At 44.4% G+C, this 24,094-nt stretch overlaps 1 protein-coding gene across 1 annotated transcript in view; it reads right to left on the bottom strand.

Annotated features, from left to right (window-relative positions):
* Positions 1-24,094, bottom strand: part of LOC138638114 (probable cation-transporting ATPase 13A4) — a 385,556-nt gene that overhangs the window by 14,110 nt on the left and 347,352 nt on the right. Inside the window, exons 27-28 of the mRNA XM_069727134.1 lie at positions 22,992-23,161; positions 4,370-4,458 (exon numbers count right to left, since the gene is read on the bottom strand). Coding sequence (XP_069583235.1) covers positions 4,370-4,458; positions 22,992-23,161 — 259 coding nt within the window. The remainder of the gene's footprint in view (positions 1-4,369; positions 4,459-22,991; positions 23,162-24,094) is intronic.

Below are 24,094 nucleotides of genomic sequence, written 5' to 3' on the forward strand. Positions count from 1 at the left end.
AATTTATTTCTTTGGGGAATCGAAGCCACACAGCGCAGGAGCTCTGGAATGCCATCAAGCAGCAGAGTGACGTGTGGTTTGTGCCAGCGAATCTCCAGCCAGGCATGGTAGTGTGTGACAATGGCAGCAATGGTGGCAGCTCTGGGCCTAGGCAACCTCACTCACATCCCATGTCTGGCACATGTGCTCAACTTGGTTGTGCAGAGTTTTTTGAGGGTCTATCCGGATCTTGATGAACTACTGCACAAGGTCCGCATAGAGTGCGCTCACTTGTGGTGTTCCAGCATGGGAAGATCGCGCATTGCAGCTCTGCAGCGCCGATTCTGCCTTCCGGAACATTGCATCATATTTGACCTACCCACCAGGTGGAATTCAACGTTACATATGTTGGAGCTGCATCAGGTGCAAACAAGTCGCACTGCGCGCCGTTCACACTTCACCACCATTGAGTGGGCCTCTATGAAGGACATCTGCCACGTTTTGCGTGCCTTCAATGATTTCACGCGGATGGCGAGTGCAGATGATGCACTAGTCAGCATGACTATCCCCCTTATCTGCCTGCTTGAAAAAACACTGCAAGCACTAAGGGAGGAGGTTTTGGAAGAGGTGGAGGATGAGGAGTCACAAATGCCATCTGCTTCTAGACAGTCTGCGCAACGTGGTTCCTCACAAAGGCCTAGGCAGGTGACACTTTGTGAGGAGGATGAGGAGGAGTCAATGGAGGAGGAAGCCATATTTCCAGAGGTGGACAGTACAAAATGCTCTAGTAGTCAGTATGTAGAGCGAGGGGGGGTGATGCAGAGCAACCCGAGATCACACCTCAAGCAGGGGACAGCATTTCTTGGCCAGTTTGCAGTCTGCAGCACATGGTTGATTTCATGCTGCAGTGCCTGAGAAATGACTGCCGCATCACCCACATTCTCAACACGGCTGATTATTGGGTGTCCACCCTCCTAGATCCTCGCTGCGGGACAACTTACAAAGCCTCATAACACCATTGAACCGGGAGCGTAAAATGCGGGAGTACCAAGACGCACTGGTGCATTCCATCACGTTCTCCATTCCACCCGAGAGCAGTGCTGCTAGTGCTTTACAAAGCAGCTCTGTGCGTCGAGGCAGTGGAGGAAGCTCTGCACAAAGAGGGAGCAGAAGCAGCGCCTCAGCACAAGGCAAGACCAGTATGGCCCAAATGTGGCAAAGTTTTGTGTCCCCGCCACAAATGTCTACACCATCACAGACGGCTCCAGTCAGCAGGAGGCAACGTTTCCATCAGATGGTGACAGACTTCATGCCTTGCCCTTTCAGTGTTCTTCCAGATGGCTCTTCCCCCTTCAAGTTTTGGATCTCTAAGCTGGATACATGGCCAGTGCTTAGCCAGTATGCATTGGAGGTGCTGGCTTGCCCTGCTGCTAGTGTATTATCGGAACGCGTCTTTAGTGCTGCAGGTGGTGTACTAACAGACCATCGCATGCAAATATCCTCCGATAACGTTGACCTGCTTACTTTTCTGAAAATGAACAAGGCATGGATCTCTCAGGAATTTGCCAGTCCTCTTCCAGATTAGATAATTGGTTGGCAACAGTATCCAGGTCTCCTCTTGTGTTCATGTTTCTACCACCTGAACTGTAATCCCTGGGCTCCAACACCGCCAGTTGCTGCTCAGAAGTGCCATCTGCACAGTCAACACATGCTCCAGTGTTATTGGGGTTCAGTAATGTCAGCTGATCCCCTGCTGTGTGTCCGGCAATTTCTCCTGCTCTGTCAACATTCACACTACTACTGATTTAAACTTGCTCTAATTAGGCCTCTGCCTCCACTCTGTTTCTAGTATTTACCCTGGACTCCAACACCGCCAGTTGCTGCTCAGAAGTGCCGTCTGCACAGTCAACACATGCTCCAGTGTTATTGGGGTTCAGTAACGTCAGCTGATCCCCTGCTGTGTGTCCAGCAATTTCTCCTGCTCTGTCCACATTCACACTACTACTGATTTTAAACTTGCTCCAATTAGGCCTCTGCCTCCACTCTATTTCTAGTATTTACCCTGGGTTCCAGCACCTCCAGCTGTTTCCCAGCAGTGTCTTTGGCACGGGTACTCTCTCCTGCCCAGCCTGGTTCCAGCACGCCAGCTGTTTCCGGGTAGTGTCCACGTCACGTTGCCTCCAATACGTTGTCCTGTCGTGTTGCGGTCGGGTTAGCTGACTCTATGGTGCCTGCAGTTTAGGTGCTTCCTATGTGGGCTGGGGGATATGGCAACAAAGGCTGGTTCCGTAGTGCCAATAGGACAAGAACCCCCTGTAGGACTGTGGGTTTTGGTAACTCGGGCCAGCTCGCGGCCTTGCAACTTTTTTTTTCATGTGTACCTTCTACTGCCTATCTGAGTTCCAGTACCATTAGCTGGTTCTTTGGAAATCAATCTTGAATATGCCCCCCTGGGTTCCAGTAACATCAGCTGGTTCCAGGAAGTGCCTTTGGATTAGGTGCCTCCTTCTCGGTATTCAAGCTCCACCAATGTCTGCTGGTCCTTGGTAGTGCTTTCTGGCACAGAAAACAAGTGCTTAGTAACCGGGTTCCAGTACCATCAGCTGGTCCTCGGTAGTTCCATTGGCTCTTGTACCTTCTGCTACCCATCCGTGTTCCAGTACCATCAGCTGGTTCTCGGCAGTTCCTCAGCTTTCTTGTACCTTCTGCTACATTTCCAAGTTCAAGCTTTTTGAAATGGTTTTTGGTAATCACTCTGGATCTCCCTGACGATGACCCTAAAGACGACGACCCTGAAGACCACCCCGAAGAAGACGACGACCCCGAAGACGACAACCCTGAAGACGACAACCCTGAAGATGACCCCGAAGAAGACGATGACCCCGAAGACGACGACCCTGAAAACGATGACCCTGAAGACCGCCCCAAAGAAGACAAAGACCCTGAAGGTGACGACCCTGAAGAATATGACCAAGAAGACAAAGTACAAGAAGACAACCACCAAGATACAGAAGAACAAGAGACAGAAGACCAAGAAGCAGAAGACCAAGAAGCTGCAGAACAAAAAGCAGAAGAACATTAAGCATATGACTGAAAAACAGAGCAAAAGATATTATCGAAATTATAAGCAGAAGAAGACTAAGCAGTGTATGGGGGTGAGTCCATTCCTCCTCTTGGTGCCCCTGGAAAATACCTGCTGCTGCAGGCCAAACTGAACGCGGACAAATCCTGTTGTAAATCTTTTGTGACAGGCAGAACAGAAGGAGTAATCTTCAAACTTTTATAGATAACAACTACAGGAATGCCTGTCACAAATAAGAATATGATGAAGAAGAAGAATATGAAGAAGATGAAGAAGTAGAATATGAAGAAGAATAATAGTTGAATAAGAAGAATATGAAGAATGTAAAAAAAAGAATAATAGGAAGAAGGTGAAGAAGAAGAAGATGAATAAGGTGAATAAGAAGTTGATGAAAAAGATGCTGCTGCTGAGGATGATGAAGGAGAACGTGTGGGAGAACTAAAAAAGAAGGTGAAGAGCATGGAAGTAAAGAAACATAAATATCTGCCAAAATATAAAAAACTTAACATTGTCAATATTTTTGTAACTCCTAACGTCTTAAAAAAAATAATTCCTGCTATTCCATTTGATTGGGCTTAACCTCTATGCCTTTAATGTCTCCTCCACCTCCACCAATACATTCTACATTATTCTTAGTTGTTTTCCTTCATGTACAATTAACCTACAAGGAAAGAAAGGGTTTTATTTTCATTCCGATATTTTTGTCCCATTGACTTGCATTGGTTTCCGGTATCGGAATCGGCGATATCCAATATTTTTTGGGTACCGGTCTGATCCAATCTGATCCGACATTTCCCGATATCGCTCAACACTACGCATGAAGCAATAATCTCAGTCAACCAAAATGATAGACATCAAGATGTCACAAAACTGTCCTTCATAATCAATGGATCAGTGGTCAGCAGGTCTATCTCTCCTATAAGTGATTTAGGACTACTCTACGGTACTCTATGGTTTCTGTTACAGCTAACAACAATGATGAAGGTATGAACAAAACTTTTTATGCATAATATTTATTTGCTATTTTTTTCATATTTTAATGAAAAATAATGAAGTCAATGGCCTTATATATTGAATTAGCTACTTGGTTAGTAAACTTTATCAAGTAAAATCCTTGATCAGACATTAATATGTAGTTGTCTATCTTCATTGTTAGTAAGAGCAGTAATATTGAGTTGTAATGTTTGATGAAACAGATACAAGAAAATTAAAGGATTATGTGAAGTCTTATCATACAGAGAAAATAGACTCTTGCAAAATTAAATAAGATTTGAGCTTTGATCATATATGCAATCTAAAATACTTTACCTCCATAGCAGTGTATAATATCTCAATATCAGCAAAGATGAAAAACAGATAAACCACAATTTGGATTATAATCATAACTGACAGGACATCTGAAAAAAAATTAGAGTTATTAACACGTGTATAACATTGTGGAAAGTGTGTCTTGCAAATAATACCTAATAAATATTAACAAAAGCCATGGACTTGTCTTTCCTCTATGTAAAACAAATGATTTTAGTTCCAAGTTTAAATGTTTAACATACAGTCTAAAAAATTATGGTTAAGAGGGTGCTCACTGTCCAATTAGAGGTGCCAGGAGAAAAAATAGTCCAATATATATTATAGATAGAAACTCCGGCACACAAAGAAAGGAGATTGCTTGGTTATTCATTAATTTTTATTCCAAAGGAAAAATATATGTGTTGGTGGGATTCCACATAGACAAATTCTGTAGACTTTATGATAGACAATACAATTCTCAACGTTTCGGCATATTTAGCCTTTTTCAAGAGACTTCTGTCTTTCAGTAATATATACAAATGGAAAATATGCAAATGAAATAAAGTTTTAAACAAAATAAACAAGAAAATGCATCCTGCAAAAACGGTATACGCTATTCCATATCACTTAATATACCTTTTGGACCCAACCAACTCATTATGTAACATGATTCGAATATGAAAAAGTCAACAATAAAGGTAGAAACTAATTATAGTAAGAAGTAATTACTGACATAAGGACCCTTATTAGACCAAGAGCATCATAGAACAAAAAAAGCTAAATATGCAATCAGAAAAAATAAATATATATGTATGTATGTATAGAAAACGCAAAATACGAAACAACGCAAAAAGAAAAAAGAAAAAACATGCCACCAAAAAACAGCAGCCTAAAGAAACATGTCTTCACTACACTTGGGGGTACATAGTCTCATGAGTTATGTATGAATAGCAAGCAAGCCGTAACCAAAATACGTAGGTTATCTTCCTACAATGACATCCTTAATCTGCATATTCCCAGTGTCCGTAATGTGTGTGACCTCATGCCTACGAATAAAAATACTGACACCTTATACAGTGTGTAAAAAGTACGTATAGACACCACTTGTGTGGCTCAAAGTAAACAGAAAATACTTTACTTATCAGTACGCGGAGCAGAGGTAGAAATCCCACTGTAGGGACAAACAGGGAACATTAGATAGCACCATATAATACCTACTTTATACCAGGCAAGAAAGCGCCTGCTGATAGTTTACCTTCACTGCAAAAATCACTGGTAAACGCCACTAAAGTGTCCGGTAAGAAAATCCGGGAGGAGACTGTGACCGCTTGAGGTGGAGGTGAGTAAAAGAAAGCCTGATATCGGCTTTATAAGCCTCTTGCGGTGAGCGTGCAAGTACAAATACTTCCGGGTGAAGGGATAATCCCGTGATACTATAGAGGTCCAAAAGAGGACAACAATTGTCAGGTCTCTATTGAGACCTAGTGGGGTGAGGGGTTGGAGCGTATGGATCGAAAAGGATTCCCAACATAAATCAACCATCAGATGTGGCAGAACATTACTCCCAGTTCCAGCTCATTTTTTACAAAACAATCATACTGTAGCTCAATTTAGGTATCAGGTTATAGAACATGTTCCATTGGCTAGAAGGGGAGGGGATAGGATTAAGAGATTGAAAGAACGTAAATCCTTTTGGATCCATACACTCCAAACCCTCACCTACTAGGTCTCAATAGAGATTACGAGGTCTCTTGAATTAGGTTTTTTCTGGTCTATATTCAATATACCGAATATTCGTAAAATAATAGGATGCCCTTGGTGGGATGTATCATATTATACTTACTGGTTTTTGGAATTACAGTCCAGTCTATTCTCTCTGATCCCCCATGTATTCATGGACCCTTTTTTGGTCTTTAAGGTCTATAATTTACCATAATTTAACATTTGACACTTAATATTCATTCGATATTTATTAATATGACCTGACAATTGTTGTCCTCTTTCGGACCTCTATAGTATCAGAAGCAGAGAGATAAATTAATAATTACTATTGGTCCTTTTATAATAATTTTTTGCTTATAATTTTTTGCTTATTATACAGACATTAGGTTTGTTTCAGTAGCAGAGTAACATAGACATCAGTCTTGCATAGCATGGATCATCATAAATTGCACACTTTACAAGTAATTCATATTTTATTCCCTTTTCTAATGGTTCTCTTTTTCCTTCCTTGCAGCACATAGGCGGGAACTAGAATACAAGCGCCGATACATCTGCGCATGCGCCATCTCGTTGTACTCAGCTTTGATCAGCGTCTTTCGGCTCTCTCCGGACCACATGAGCGCGCTCTGCATCATGGGGTTATCCCTTCACCCGGAAGTACTTGTACTCGCACGCTCACCGCAAGAGGCTTATAAAGCCGATATCAGGCTTTCTTTTACTCACCTCCACGCCAAGCGGTCACAGTCTCCTCCCGGATTTTCTTACTGGACACTTTAGCGGTGTTTACCAGTGATTTTTGCAGTGAAGGTAAACTATCAGCAGGCGCTTTCTTGCCTAGTATAAAGTAGGTATTATATGGTGCTATCTAATGGTCCTTGTTTGTCCCTACAGTGGAATTTCTACCTCTGCTCCGCATACTGATAAGTAAATAGTTTCTGTTTATTTTAAGAACACACAAGTGGTGTCTATACGTACTTTTTACACACTATATAAGGTGTCTGTATTTTTATTCATAGGCATGAGGTCACACACATTACAGACACTGGGAATATGCAGATTAAGGATGTCATTGTAGGAAGATAACCTATGTATTTTGGCTACGGCTTGCTTGTTATTCATACATAACTCATGAGACTATGTACCCCCAAGTGTAGTGAAGACATATTTCTTTAGGCTGCTGTTTTTTGGTGGCATGTTTTTTCTTTTTTCTTTTTGCGTTGTTTCGTATTTTGCGTTTTCTATACATACATACATATATATTTATTTTTTCTGATTGCATATTTATCTTTTTTTGTTCTATGATGCTCTTGGTCTAATAAGGGTCCTTATGTCAGTAATTACTTATTATTATAATTATTTTCTACCTTTATTTGTTGACTTTTTCATATTTGAATGATGTTACGTAATGAGCTGGTTGGGTCCAAAAAGTATATTAAGTGATATGGAGTAGCGTATACCATTTTGCAGGATGCATTTTCTTGTTTATTTTGTTTAAAACTTTATTTCATTTGCATATTTTCCATTTGTATATATATTACAGAAAGACAGAAGTCTCTTGAAAAAGGCTAAATATGCCGAAACGTTGAGAATTGTATATAATCTGTCTATTATAAAGTCTAACATACAGTCTATATGGGCCTGATGTTCCTATGGAGAGGGGATGGTAAACAGGGATAAAATAGAAGACATAAGTTCCAAAACTTTCATGCTGGTCTTGATGAAGAAGCAGGGTGAAGAGTGAGGCTGCCATCACACTAGCAGTATTTGGTCAGTATTTTACATCAGTATCTGTAAGCCAAAACCAGGAGTGGAGCAATTAGAGTAAAAGTATAATAGAAACATATGCACCACTCCTGATTTTGGCTTTCAAATACTGATGTAAAATACTGACCAAATACTGCTAGTGTGACGGCAGCCTGAGGCTTCTGATTCATTAAGAGTTGCACGCCTCTTATTGAAGCAGGTGAGATGAGCACTGTTGTGAATTCTGTGGCATAGCTCCCTCCTGTGGTCACAAGTGGTACTTCGGCTGATTCTCTCTATGAGCTTCCATTGGTGGAGGAGAGTGGTACTGCGGCTTCTGAGTTTCCTTCCTCAGGTGATGTGGTGAAGTCGTTAGGTGCTGCTCTATTTAACTCCACCTAGTGCTTTGATCCTGGCCTCCAGTCAATGTTCTAGTATTGGACTTGCTTTCTCCTGGATCGTTCCTGTGGCCTGCTGCTCTGCATAGCTAAGTTGCTCTTGTGTTATTTTTGTTTGCTGTTTTTTCTGTCCAGCTTGTTTATTTGGTTTTTCTTGCTTGCTTTCTTGCGCCTTTGCGTGGTTGTTTGTAGGGTTTTGTGTTGACCGCAAAGTTACCTTTCCTATCCTCGCTCTGTTCAGAAAGTCGGGCCTCACTTTGCTAAATCTATTTCATCTCTACGTTTGTCTTTTCATCTTAACTCACAGTCATTATATGTGGGGGGCTGCCTTTTCCTTTGGGGTATTTCTCTGAGGCAAGGTAGGCTTATTTTCTATCTTCAGGCTAACTAGTTTCTCAGGCTGTGCCGAGTTGCATAGGGAGCGTTAGGCGCAATCCACGGCTGCCTCTAGTGTGGTTGGAGAGGATTAGGGATTGCGGTCAGCAGAGTTCCCACGTCTCAGAGCTCGTTCTATGTTTTTGGGTTATTGTCAGATCACTGTATGTGCTCTGACTTCTATGTCCATTGTGGTACTGAATTACCAGCCATAACAGTACTGGAGGCCCAAAGTACTAATGATTCCCAATAGAGGGAAAAAAGAAGTTCTGAGACCATTTTTTTTTCTCTGCACTGTGTTTTGCCTTTTTTTTCCCCTAGACATTTGGGTGGTTCAGGACACAGGTGTAGCGATGGACATTAAAGGTCTGTCTTCATGTGTGGATCAGCTCACGGCAAGAGTACAAAATATTCAAGACTTTGTGGTTCAGAATTCTATGTTAGAACCAAGAATTCCTATTCCTGATTTGTTTTTTGGAGATAGAACTAAATTTCTGAGTTTCAAAAATAATTGTAAACTATTTCTGGCTTTGAAACCTCGCTCCTCTGGTGACCCAGTTCAACAAGTTAGGATCATTATTTCTTTTTTACGTGGCGACCCTCAGGACTGGGCATTTTCTCTTGCGCCAGGAGATCCTGCATTAAGTAATATTGATGCGTTTTTCCTGGCGCTCGGATTGCTGTACGATGAACCTAATTCAGTGGATCAGGCAGAGAAAAATTTGCTGGCTCTGTGTCAGGGTGAGGATGAGATAGAGGTATATTGTCAGAAATTTAGAAAGTGGTCCATACTCACTCAATGGAATGAAGGTGCGCTCGCAGCTATTTCCAGAAAGGGTCTATCTGAAGCCCTTAAGGATGTCATGGTGGGATTTCCTATGCCTGCTGGTCTGAATGAGTCTATGTCTTTGGCCATTCAGATCGGTCGACGTTTGCGTGAGCGTAAATCTGTGCACCATTTGGTGGTATTATCTGAGAATAAACCTGAGCCTATGCAGTGCGATAGGACTTTGACCAGAGTTGAACGGCAAGAACACAGACGTCAGAATGGGCTGTGTTTCTACTGTGGTGATTCCACTCATGCTATCTCTGATTGTCCTAAGCACACTAAGCGGTTCGCTAGGTCTGCCACCATTGGTACGGTACAGTCAAAATTTCTTTTGTCCGTTACCTTGATCTGCTCTTTGTCATCTTATTCTGTCATGGCATTTGTGGATTCAGGTGCTGCCCTGAATTTGATGGACTTGGAGTATGCTAGGCGTTGTGGGTTTTTCTTGGAGCCCTTGCAGTGTCCTATTCCATTGAGAGGAATTGATGCTACGCCTTTGGCCAAGAATAAGCCTCAATACTGGACCCAGCTGACCATGTGCATGGCTCCTGCACATCAGGAGGTTATTCGCTTTCTGGTGTTGCATAATCTGCATGATGTGGTCGTGTTGGGGTTGCCATGGCTGCAAGTCCATAATCCAGTATTAGATTGGAAATCCATGTCTGTGTCCAGCTGGGGTTGTCAGGGGGTACATGGTGATGTCCCATTTCTGTCTATTTCGTCATCCACCCCTTCTGAGGTTCCAGAGTTCTTGTCTGATTACCGGGATGTATTTGATGAGCCCAAGTCCGATACCCTACCTCCGCATAGGGATTGTGATTGTGCTATCGATTTGATTCCTGGTAGTAAATTCCCAAAAGGTCGACTGTTTAATTTATCTGTGCCTGAGCACGCCGCTATGCGGAGTTACGTGAAGGAGTCCTTGGAGAAGGGGCATATTCGCCCGTCATCGTCGCCATTAGGAGCAGGGTTCTTTTTTGTGGCCAAGAAGGATGGTTCGCTGAGACCTTGTATAGATTACCGCCTTCTAAATAAGATCACGGTTAAATTTCAGTACCCCTTGCCGCTGTTATCTGATTTGTTTGCTCGGATTAAGGGGGCTAGTTGGTTCACCAAGATAGATCTTCGTGGTGCATATAATCTTGTGCGTATTAAGCGAGGCGATGAATGGAAAACTGCATTTATACGCCCGAGGGCCATTTTGAGTATCTAGTAATGCCATTCGGACTTGCCAATGCTCCATCAGTGTTTCAGTCCTTTATGCATGACATCTTCCGAGAGTACCTGGATAAATTCCTGATTGTATACTTGGATGATATTTTGATCTTCTCGGATGATTGGGAGTCTCATGTGAAGCAGGTCAGAACGGTGTTTCAGGTCCTGCGTGCTAATTCTTTGTTTGTGAAGGGATCTAAGTGTCTCTTTGGTGTTCAGAAGGTTTCATTTTTGGGGTTCATTTTTTCCCCTTCTACTGTCGAGATGGACCCTGTTAAGGTCCAAGCCATCCATGATTGGACTCAGCCGACATCTCTGAAAAGTCTGCAAAAGTTCCTGGGCTTTGCTAATTTTTATCGTCGCTTCATCTGCAACTTTTCTAGTATTGCTAAACCATTGACCGATTTGACCAAGAAGGGTGCTGATGTGGTCAATTGGTCTTCTGCTGCTGTGGAAGCTTTTCAAGAGTTGAAGCGTCGGTTTTCTTCTGCCCCTGTGTTGTGTCAACCAGATGCTTCACTTCCATTCCAGGTCGAGGTTGATGCTTCTGAGATTGGAGCGGGGGCTGTTTTGTTGCAGAGAAGTTCTGATTGCTCGGTGATGAAACCATGCGCCTTCTTTTCCAGGAAGTTTTCGCCTCCTGAGCGAAATTATGATGTTGGCAATCGAGAGTTGCTGGCCATGAAGTGGGCATTCGAGGAGTGGCGTCATTGGCTTGAAGGAGCTAAGCATCGTGTGGTGGTCTTGACTGATCATAAGAACTTGACTTATCTCGAGTCTGCCAAGCGGTTGAATCCTAGACAGGCTCGTTGGTCGCTGTTTTTTGCCCGTTTTGACTTTGTGGTTTCGTACCTTCCGGGCTCTAAAAATGTGAAGGCGGATCCTCTGTCTAGGAGTTTTGTGCCCGACTCTCCGGGTTTGTCTGAGCCGGCGGGTATTCTCAAAGAGGGAGTAATTGTGTCTGCCATCTCCCCTGATTTGCGGCGGGTGCTGCAAAAATTTCAGGCTAATAAACCTGATCGTTGCCCAGCGGAGAAACTGTTTGTCCCTGATAGGTGGACGAATAAAGTTATCTCTGAGGTTCATTGTTTGGTGTTGGCTGGTCATCCTGGAATCTTTGGTACCAGAGAGTTAGTGGCTAGATCCTTTTGGTGGCCATCTCTGTCGCGGGATGTGCGTTCTTTTGTGCAGTCCTGTGGGATTTGTGCTCGGGCTAAGCCCTGCTGTTCTGGTGCCAGTGGGTTGCTTTTGCCCTTGCCGGTCCCGAAGAGGCCTTGGACACATATCTCTATGGATTTTATTTCAGATCTTCCCGTCTCTCAAAAAATGTCAGTCATTTGGGTGGTTTGTGATCGCTTCTCTAAGATGGTCCATTTGGTACCCTTGTCCAAATTACCTTCCTCCTCTGATTTGGTGCCATTGTTCTTCCAGCATGTGGTTCGTTTACATGGCATTCCAGAGAATATCGTTTCTGACAGAGGTTCCCAGTTTGTTTCGAGGTTTTGGCGAGCCTTTTGTGCAAGGATGGGCATTGACTTGTCTTTTTCCTCGGCTTTCCATCCTCAGAATAATGGCCAGACCGAACGAACCAATCAGACCTTGGAAACATATCTGAGATGCTTTGTTTCTGCTGATCAGGATGACTGGGTGTCCTTTTTGCCTTTGGCTGAGTTCGCCCTTAATAATCGGGCCAGCTCGGCTACCTTGGTTTCGCCGTTTTTCTGCAACTCTGGGTTCCATCCTCGTTTCTCTTCAGGGCAGGTTGAGTCTTCGGACTGTCCTGGTGTGGATACGGTGGGGGACAGGTTGCAGCAGATTTGGACTCATGTAGTGGACAATTTGACCTTGTCCCAGGAGAAGGCTCAACATTTTGCTAATCGCAGACGCTGTGTGGGTCCCCGACTTCGTGTTGGGGATTTGGTTAGGTTGTCTTCTCGTCATATTCCTATGAAGGTTTCCTCTCCTAAGTTTAAACCTCGTTTCATTGGTCCTTATAGGATTTCTGAGGTTCTTAATCCTGTGTCTTTTCGTTTGACCCTTCCAGATTCTTTTTCCATCCATAACGTATTCCATAGGTCATTGTTGCAGAGATATGTGGCACCTATGGTTCCATCTGTTGATCCTCCTGCCCCGGTTTTGGTGGAGGGGGAGTTGGAGTATATTGTGGAGAAGATTTTGGATTCTCGTGTTTCAAGACGGAAACTCCAGTATCTGGTTAAGTGGAAGGGTTATGCTCAGGAAGATAATTCCTGGGTCTTTGCCTCTGATGTCCATGCTCCCGATCTTGTTCGTGCCTTTCATATGGCTCATCCTGGTCGTCCTGGGGGCTCTGGTGAGGGTTCGGTGACCCCTCCTCAAGGGGGGGGTACTGTTGTGAATTCTGTGGCAGAGCTCCCTCCTGTGGTCACAAGTGGTACTTCGGCTGATTCTCTCTATGAGCTTCCGTTGGTGGAGGAGAGTGGTACTGCGGCTTCTGAGTTTCCTTCCTCAGGTGATGTGGTGAAGTCGTTAGGTGCTGCTCTATTTAACTCCACCTAGTGCTTTGATCCTGGCTTCCAGTCACTGTTCTAGTATTGGACTTGCTTCCTCCTGGATCGTTCCTGTGGTCTGCTGCTCTGCATAGCTATGTTGCTCTTGTGTTATTTTTGTTTGCTGTTTTATCTGTCCAGCTTGTTTATTTGGTTTTTCTTGCTTGCTGGAAGCTCTGGGACGCAGAGGGTGTACCTCCGTGCCGTTAGTCGATACGGAGGGTCTTTTTGCCCCTTTGCGTGGTTGTTTGTAGGGTTTTGTGTTGACCGCAAAGTTACCTTTCCTATCCTCGCTCTGTTCAGAAAGTCGGGCCTCACTTTGCTAAATCTATTTCATCTCTATGTTTGTCTTTTCATCTTAACTCACAGTCATATGTGGGGGGCTGCCTTTTCCTTTGGGGTATTTCTCTGAGGCAAGGTAGGCTTATTTTCTATCTTCAGGCTAGCTAGTTTCTCAGGCTGTGCCGAGTGGCATAGGGAGCGTTAGGCGCAATTCACGGCTGCCTCTAGTGTGGTTGGAGAGGATTAGGGATTGCGGTCAGCAGAGTTCCCACGTCTCAGAGCTCGTTCTATGTTTTTGGGTTATTGTCAGATCACTGTATGTGCTCTGACTTCTATGTCCATTGTGGTACTGAATTACCAGCCATAACAGAGCACCTCGCCACAAATCTTACTCCAATGCAAGCTGAAGTAGGATTTGTTGTGCAGTGAACATCATGAATATGAAGAGGAAGGATCGCCACACCCCGTCAGAGCTAGGAAAAAAAATATGTGAAAACTTCAAAAGTTGCAACATTTTTGTGCAATATCACATTGCACTAAAATGTTATAACTCTTAAAAACTTTTTATACCAGAATTCTGGAGAAAAAGTTTTGGTGGATTAAGACAAACGTTTTCTTTAGATGGTACTAATCACTTTTAAAGATTCAAACCATAAAAATGTAAAGCAGGAGACCGAAAGCAATGTACAGGAAGCACAAGGCAGGAGCAGTCAATTAACAGTTTAATCTAGGGTTGAGCGAAACGGATCAGACAAATTAAAAAATCGCTGACTTGTAGGGTTTCATGAAACCCGACCCGACCCTACTGTGGGATCGGCCATGAGGTCGGCGATCAGCGCGCCAAAGTTGCGTTTGTATGAAGCTTTCAGCGCCATTTCTCATCCAATGAAGGAGGACGCAGAGTGTGGGCAGCGTGATGACATAGGTATCGGTCCCCACCATCTTAGAGAAGGGCATGACAGCGATTGGCTTGCTTTCTGCGGTGTCACAGGGGCTATAAGGGGGGCATGCACGCCGACCGCCATCTTACTTCTGCCGATGTTAGCATAGGGAGAGGTTGCTGCAGCTTCATCAGAAGAAGGGATATAATTAGAGAGGGAAGATTAACCCCAAAACTGCTTGTGCTGTAGCGATTTCCACTGTCCAACACCAACATTTGTTTGCAGGGACAGTGAAGGCTATATTTTTGTGCATCAGCTCTGTAGCTTATTAGGCTGCCTTATAAGGCTCCCTGATAGCTGCATTGCTGTTTGCATGCTGCTGTGCAAACCAACTGCTTTTTGAAAAGCAAAAATCCTGTTGCTCCTTTCTGCACAGTTATCTTGTTTATTTGTCCACACTTTTGTGTGCAGCAGTCCTTTTTATTGCTGCCATACTTTTCCTTGTAGGAATATTGAAATAGTACTACAGTCCTTGTATTTTTTCATATATCTTCCAGCCACTTTCTGCCACTTAGATTGCGTTGTTATATACACTGGGCCTGAGTTTTGATTCAGTCTCCCAAAAAAAAGTGAGATTCAAATTCTCACAAAGTGGATATACTTCAGTCCTGTTAGTTTGTCGTATATCAGCCAGCCACTTTCTGCCACTTAGATTGCGTTGTTATATACACTGGGCCTGAGTTTTGGTTCAGTCTCCCCCCAAAAAAGTGAGATTCAAATTCTCACAAAGTGGATATACTTCATTCCTGTTTGTTTTTCGTATATCAGCCAGCCAATTTCTGCCACTTAGATTGCATTGTTATATACACTGGGCCTGAGTTTTGGTTCAGTCTCCCCTCAAAAAAGTGAGATTCAAATTCTCACAAAGTGGATAAACTTCATTCCCATTTGTGTGTCGTATATCAGCCAGCCACTTTCTACCACTTAGATTGCATTGTTACATACACTGGGCCTGAGTTTTGGTTCAGTCTCCCCCCAAAAAAGTGAGATTCAAATTCTCACAAAGTGGATAAACTTCATTCCGGTTTGTGTGTCGTATATCAGCCAGCCACTTTCTGCCACTTACATTGTGTTGTTTTATGCACAGGGCCTGAGTTTTGGTTCAGTCTCCCCCCAAAAAATGGAGATTTAAATTCTCAACAAGTTTATATACACCTTCTACCTTGTTTTACAGTACCATATAATGGTTGTTATTTTGGTTAGATTTTCCAAAAAATGAGGAAGTCTCGTGGAAGAGCCCGTGGGTGGTGGTTGTCAGCTGGTACTGATGGTGGTGGTGGTGCATCTGGTGGTAGTGGCAAAAGCACAATAGCACCTAAGGCTGGAGGTGTTGAGCCAGCGTCATCGTCTGGCTACACAAGGCCTCAAAGACTCCCTTATCTGGGAGTAGGAAAACAGCTTTTAAAGCCGGAGCAGCAGGAAAAAGTTTTTGCTTTCCTTGCTGACTCAGCCTCTAGCTCTTTCGCTTCCTCTTCAGAAAGTTCCAAATATAAAAGCAGCGAGTCGTCAGTGGATGCTCCTGGTCAGGAACAAGACGTTTCCTTGTGTCCTTCACCCAAACCAAAAGTGAAGGATGCGTCAGGCGACACTACAGGTTACTCCATGGAGCTCTTTACACATACCATGCCTGGGTTAGAAAGGGAAATTGTTAACTGCCCATTACAAGATGACTCGGACATGGAGTGCACTGATGCACAGCCACAGCTAGATTATTATGCTGTTCCATTGACTCAGATCACTACATTGCCCTCGCAGTGTACTGAGCCAGAATCTGACCCTGATGAGACTGTGGTGCCCCGTCCCGAACGCTATAGCACCTTACACGGTGACACAGAGGAAGGTGCACATAACATTGAAGAGGAGGTGATAGATGACCCAGTTGTTGACCCAGATTGGCAGCCATTGGGGGAAGAGGGTGCCGCTGCCAGTAGCTCAGAAGCGGAGGAGGATGATCCGCAGCAGCCATCTACATCGCAACAGCTTTCATCTGGCAGGCCCGTATCTGGCCCAAAACGTTTGTCAAAAACAAAAACAGTTTTAGGACAGCGTGGCCATCCGGTGAAAGTAGCACAGCGTGCAATGCCTGAAAAGGTAATCCATAGTAGGAAGAGTGCAGTGTGGGCATTTTTTAAGCAAGATCCGAATGATCAGTGCAAAGTTATCTGTAAGAAGTGCTCAAAGACCTTTAGCAGAGGGAAGAATCTCCTAAATTTAAATACAACGTGCATGCGTAGACATTTAACCAGCATGCACTTGCAAGCCTGGACTAACTACCAAACGTCCAGTACCGTTGGTGCACCTGCTCAGAATGAAGGTAGTCAGCAACGCTACATTGCTTCCCTCACTGGAAGTCCACCGGTTAGGACACCACCAGCACCAAATGTGGAGGTATCATCGCAAGGCCAAAGCAGTCATGGAATCACAAAGTTCTGGGTATGAAACACTGTAGGTAGGCCAACATCAATAATACCATTACCAACCCTCTCTCAATCTGAAATGTCCACCATCACTGCTAGTTCCATCATATGAGAACAAAGATCCCAACTGCATAATGTGAGAAAACGAGTTCTGGCGAAAGTCCCGCCAATAGACCCCGAACTCACTAAATCCGCTCAAAACATATCATAATGCAAGGAGGAAAAAACAGAGCATTGATGAACATTTTCAATAAACTTTATTCCATGACCAGTACAATAACATCTAATTTCATATCAAGTATCATAAAGTAATACGAACAAAGATGAATGGTTGAGATGTGCTGAAAAGAGCCCCCATACACATACTCTCCCCTAGTGTGACTACCAAAAGTGGAAGCACACAGCGGACCCCTGCCCAACCCCCCAGAAAGAGGGAGGGAAAGATGGTAACAAACCGGACACTGATAGTAAGTAAACTAAGGCACAAGTGTGTCTACCCTGAAAAACACCTACCCATACATGCAGCAAAACAGTACTTACTAGGACACCATAATGGTACCAAAAATCATATAAGCTGACATGGGGGCAAAAACAGGGCTTATCAGGTCTACGGACAAGTAAGTAAGGGCACAAGTGTGCCTAACCTGAGAGGCAAGCACCCATACACACAGCAATACCGTCCATGCTAAAACTCCATGGAAACACCAAAGGTCGTGGTAGCTGGCATGGGGGCAAGAACTTAGCAGGTATCAGGGCAGGGTGGAGAGACAGTCGGGAGGTGGTCCCCGACGCGCGTTTCGCGGCCACAAAATACCGCTTCCTCAAGGGAAGTTTACTTACTATCAGTGTCCGGTTTGTTACCATCTGTCCCTCCCTCAATAAAGTTTATTGAAAATGTTCATCAATGCTCTGTTTTTTCCTCCTTGCATTATAGTTCCACCATATGCAGCTCTCCAGTCCAGCTCACCCTACAAAAGACTCTCTTTAGGAAAAGAAAGTACTCATCCTCTCATCCGCATATACAGGGTTTGAACACCCACATTGCTAGACTAATCTCATTAGAGATGATGCCCTACCGGTTGGTTGAAAGCAAAGCTTTCAAAGCCCTGATGGCCTACGCAGTACAACGCTATGACCTACCCAGTTGACACTTCTTTGCGAGAAAAGCCATCCTAGCGCTCCACCAGCATATCAAAGACCGCATTGTTCATGCACTGAGGCAATCAGTCAGTAGAAAGGTGCACCTCACAACAGATGCATGGACCAGTAGGCATGGCCAGGGAAGTTCAATGTCCATCACGGCGCACTGGGTTAATGTGGTGGATGCAGGGTCCAGAGGGGACAGCCATAGTGGGACAGTTCTGCCTAGCCCACGGTCTAGGAAAGTATGCAGTAGGCGTTCACCACCCCTCCTCCTCCAGAAGTGAAAGCTCGTCCACAGAGCGCAGTCGCACGACCACTCCATCCACAGCTGCCAGTGTTGCACACGAGGTGTCCCATTATGGAACATCTAGTGGTAAGCGTCAGCAGGCTGTGCTAAAAATGAAGTGTTTGGGCGACAACAGACACACCGCGGAAGTACTGGCCGAGTACTTGCAGCAAGAAACTCAGTCATGGCTGGGCAGTGTACATCTGGAGGCAGGCAAGGTAGTCAGTGATAATGGAAGAAATTTTATGGCTGCCATAGCACTTTTAGAATTGAAACACATTCCTTGCCTGGCTCACACCTTGAACCTGGTGGTGCAGTGATTCCTGAAAAAGTATCCGGAGTTACCAGCCCTGCTCCTGAAGGTGCAAATACTTTGCTCGCACATCCGCTGGTCGCCCGTACACTCCACCCGTATGCAGAACCATCAGTGATCGCTGAATCTTCCCCAGCACCGCCTAATAATCGACGTTGCAACAAGGTGGAACTCCACACTGCACATGCTTCAGAGACTGTGTGAACAGAGGCGTGCTGTCATTTATTTGTGGGAGGATACACATACACGGGCAGGCAGTTGGATGGCAGACATGGAGTTGTTTGGTGTGCAGTGATCGAAGCTCCAAGACCTCTGTTAAGTCCTTCAGTGTTTTGAGGAATGCACACGGCTGGTAAGTGCAGACGACACCATCATAAGCATGAGCATCCCACTTATGCGTCTGCTGATGCAAAGTTTGACGTACATCAAGGAGCAGGTGTCTGCAGCCGAGGAGGAGGGAAGCCTTGATGACAGTCAGCCATTGTCTGGTCAGGGAACTCTCCTGGACGAGGTGGGGGACGAAGAGGAGGAGGAGGATGATGGGGATGAATATTTATGGGGGGAGGATGCTTCTCAGGGGGCAATAGAAACTGGTGGCGTTGCAAGGTCAGGTACAGGTTTTTGCGGGTGGGCACAAGTGATGTTGATTTGCAAGAAAGTGCTCCTCAACCCAGCACAAGCAGTGAATTGACACCTGGAGCATTGGCCCTCATGGCAGATTATGCCTTGCGTATCCTAAAAAGGACCCCCACATTATCAAAATGATGACCGATGACGATTACTGGTTGGCCTGCCTCCTGGATCCACGATACAAAGGAAAATTACATAATATCATGCCACATGAGAACCTGGAGCAAATATTGGCTACCAAACAAGCAATCCTTGTAGACCGTTTGGTTCAGGCATTCCCAGCACACAGCGGCGGTGATGGTTCTCACACGAGCTGTAGGGGGCAACATGGCAGAGGTGTTAGAGGTGCACAAATCCAAAATGGCATTGGACAGAGGGGTTTTATGACCAGGTTGTAGAGTGATTTTGCAATGACCGCTGACACAACAGGTACTGCTGCATCGATTCAAAGTGACAGGAGACAGCATATGTCCAGTATGGTTACCAACTATTTTTCCTCCCTTATCGATGTTCTCCCTCACAGATCATTCCCCTTTTATTACTGGGCATCTAAAATAGACACCTGGCCTGAATTGGCAGAATATGCATTACAGGAGCTCGCTTGCCCAGCTGCTAGTGTGCTATCAGAAAGAGTCTTAAATGCTGCTGGTTCAATACTGACCAAAAAAAGGACACGTCTGGCTACCAGAAATGTTGATGATCTAACCTTCATTAAAATGAACCAATCATGGATTTCAAATTATTTTGCCCCACCTTCCCCTGCTGACACGCAGCTTGCCTTAAAAATGTCTTGCTTTTGGCCTCCTCTTACTGACTGCTCCAATTCCTCCATTTGCAGCTGCTGAATGTCCCCATAGGCCATTTTTATACCTCCCTAAAAGGGCTGACTCCCCCCACAAGGCCGTGGTCACCACTTGGCGCAAGCACCCATGCGAATGCCGTTTGCCTGGACAGGTGGGTGTGCCCACTCTTGGGCGACGGCACTGGCACAGGGTCCCTCATAGTACAATGAAGTGTCTCTGATGGTGGTGGTGCATAACCAACATCAGACACACCGTCGTAATATGAGGGGCCCTGTGCCAGTACCGCCGCCCACAATAGAGTGTTCTCCCCCAGCTCGAACAGTGCTCTACCACTTGCAAAACTTACCTCTCCCTGTTCCACCACTGTGTAGTCTGTGCTGTTAAATCCTTCAATGGCACTGTCAATACAAATTTGTTGAAATGATAGATGATAGTAAAAATATACAGGGGCCCTGGCCTCCATTTAGACCAGTTAATACTTTGAGCCAACTACCACTGTCTACTACTCAGCAGAGGAGCCCACCCCTTTACCTAGCTATGCCACCAGTTTATTTATGAACATTTTTTTTGGCTGACATTTAGTCCACTTTATTATTTTGGCCTACTAACTGTGCCAGCCACTTATTACAGTTGTCCTCCACTGAACAAAGCTATGCCACCTGTGAACTCCTCTTACCTATTTTGAACTGCATTTAGCCTACTTTTTTATTTTAGGCCTACTAAATCTGTGTAAGCCTCTCATAACAGTTGTCCTCCTCCGCTCAATAAAGCTATGCCGCCTGTGTACTCCTCTTACCAATTTTGAACTGCATTTAGCCTACTTTTTTACTTTAGGCCTACTCAGTCTGCCTGAGCCACTTATTACAGTTGTCCTCCACTGAACAAAGCAATGCCACCTGTGTACTCCTCTTACCAATTTTGAAATGCATTTAGCCTAATTACTTACTTGGGCCTAGTAACTGTGTGAACCTCTCATAACAGTTGTCCTCCTCCGCTGAACAAAGCTATGCCGCCTGTGTACTCCTCTTACCAATTTTGAACTGCATTTAACCTAATTACTTACTTGGGCCTAGTAACTATGTGAGCCTCTCATAACAGTTGTCCTCCTCCGCTGAAAAAAGCTATGCCACCTTTGTACTCCTCTTACCAATTTTGAAATGCATTTAGCCTACTTTTTTATTTTAGGCCTACTCAGTCTGTTTGAGCCACTTATTACAGTTATCCTCCACTGAACAAAGCTATGCGCCTGTGTACTCCTCTTACCAATTTTGAACTGCATTTAGCCTAATTACTTACTTGGGCCTAGTAACTGTGTGAGCCTCTCATAACAGTTGTCCTCCTCTGCTGAAAAAAGCAATGCCGCATGTGTACTCCTGTTAGCAATTTTGAACTGCATTTAACCTACTTTTTTATTTTAGGCCTAGTAACTGTGTCAGCCACTCCTTACAGTTGTCCTCCGCTGAACAAAGCAATGCCGTCAGTTGAGTCCTGTTACCAATTTTGAACTGGATTTAGCCTACTTTCTTATTTGGGCCTATATCTGTGTTTCCTCCTCATCCTGCCCATTGCCCAGCCACTGCTAGATGAGTCTGCTGGTACATTGACCCAGACCACTACATTCCCCTTGCACTCTACACAGCTAGAATCTGACCCTGCTGAAAGTCAGGTTCCCCTATTCGCATACTATACCACGTTACACGGGGACAAAGAGGAAGGTGCAGATGAAAGTGCAGGTTCCTTCATCAGGTGGGGGGGCATACTCGTTGGCACTGGCACAGGTCCCCTCATAGTACGCAAAAGTGTCTCTGGCAGTGGGAAGCGCTGCCCACCATCAAACACACCGCCGTACTATGAGGGGCCCTGTGCCAGTGCCAACTAGTGGGCCCCCCTGTTTGCTCAGGATCACAGCACTTGCAAAGTTGAAATACTTACCTGTATTTCAAATTCTTATCAATAAGAATTGATGTTTTTGGCATTAAAATGGGCACTGTAGGTGTTTTCCTGTCCTCCACTCACTGCTGACTTTGATTCCCCAATGACTTGCATTGGGTTTCGTGTTTCTGTCGGCCCCCGACTTTTCGCAATAATTGGCCGATTTCACCCGACTTTTGATAAAGTCGGGTTTCGCGAAACCCAACTCGATCCTAAAAAGTAAAAGTCGCTCAACTCTACTGATGAGTCCAAATTTGAGATCTTTGGTTCCAACCACCTTGTCTTTGTGCGACGCAGAAAAGGTGAATGGATGGACTGTACATGCCTGGTGCACACCGTGAAGCATGGAGGAGGAGGTGTGATGGTGTAGGGGTGCTTTGCTGGTGACACTGTTGGGGATTTATTCAAAATTGAAGACATACTGAACCAACATGGCTACCACGGTATCTTGCAGCGGCATGCTATTCCATCCGGTTTGCGTTTAGTTGGACCATCATTTATTTTTCAACAGGACAATGACCCCAAACACACCTCCAGGCTGTGTAAGGGCTATTTGACCTAGAGTGATGGGGTACTATGCCAGATTACCTGGCCTCAACAGTCACCAGACCTGAACCCAATCAAGATGGGTTGGGGGTGAGCTGGACCACAGAGTGAAGGCAAAAGGGCCAACAAGTGCTAAGCATCTCTGGGAGCTCCTTCAAGATTGTTGAAAGACCATTTCCGGTGACTACCTCTTGAAGCTCATTAAGAGAATGCCAAGAGTGTGCAAAGCAGTAATCAAAGCAAAAGCTACTTTAAAGAACCTAGAATATAAGACATATTTTCAGTTGTTTCACACTTTTTTGTTAAGTATATAATTCCACATGTGTTAATTCATAGTTTTGATGCCTTCAGTGTGAATTTACAATTTCCATAGTCATGAAAATACAGAAAAATCTTTAAATGAGAAGGTGTGTCCAAACTTTTGGTCTGTACTGTATATACAGTATATATAGAAAGATAGAGCGTGAGAGAGATATCTGCATTTTTATGGTGACATGTTCCCTTTAAAGATATACATATTTGTTATATATTTCAACTTACAATTAGTATATAGAGGCTGCCTGAATGGCCTTCCTTTGGCAAACACAATTTCTTCAATAATTTGTTGAAAACCAGTTATAAAGAACATTGTTGTTGTTAAGAAGTTCTCTGCGTGTCCATGTTCTCTCACTGTAACATTCATTGTGCTATGGTTTAATGGAAGACATGCACTGTAGATGAGAAAAGCACTGATTATAGTAATGCTGTGATGTCACGAAACTTTATTAATCTTATTTCAGGCTGTTTCCTGCATTACACCCTGAAGTTAAAGGAGGTGTCCACTACTTGGACAACCCCTTCTCATTCCTCATGTTTGGTTCATGTAAAATTCATAAATTCATATCACGTGAGCCCTGTATGCCACCACTGCTGATGTCACTGATCCTGCCTTCAGACAAACCGAACATCAACTGAATGTGCAACCTCCAATACATGTGGAGATTGCCTATTTGTTAAAGAATTCCCACATATATTCAGTCTGTCTAGTAGCCCCAAATCATATTGAATCACAGTTTCAAATAATGAATCAATAAGAGACCAATCTAAGTTAGCTCACTGTTTTCTCTTCCGTTAATATAAAAAAACAAAAGTTTATTATCCAATTATCAAAACAAAATAAACAATTACTAAACAAAACCACATCATACCTTAAAAGTAATGAAAACACCATGGGGAGGTGCCTACCCCTGCAGTGGCCTATTTGTACCTAACTAACAGCGGAGGTTGGCACCCTATAACCCTCGCAATGGCGCCCCCACTCCACGATGGCTCTCCCTGCTCACCCTATAGGGCCCTATTGTGGCAGGGAGTGCAATAGAAATTGAAAAGGTACTGTTAGGGGTCGAGTTCCCGCCTCTGCACAGTGGGAATCTCGGGCCATCTCCGCTGCGGTCTCCCATTCTTCTCCTGCCACAGTGGAGCCAGCTCAGCTGAGACGTCAGTCCCAGCATCTTGCTCATTCTGACTCTGTACAAAGAGTTACTGCTGCTTTTCCTGCTTCTGCCATTGAAGCCAGTGCTGGGCAGCGGCGAGCAGATGCTTCTAGGACTAAGTCCTGCTTTTCTCGTTGTGAGCATGCCCAGAGTAAGATCTCTCAGTGGAGA

This window comes from Ranitomeya imitator, chromosome 5, assembly GCF_032444005.1.
Source record: "Ranitomeya imitator isolate aRanImi1 chromosome 5, aRanImi1.pri, whole genome shotgun sequence".
NCBI classification, from domain to species: domain Eukaryota; kingdom Metazoa; phylum Chordata; class Amphibia; order Anura; family Dendrobatidae; genus Ranitomeya; species Ranitomeya imitator.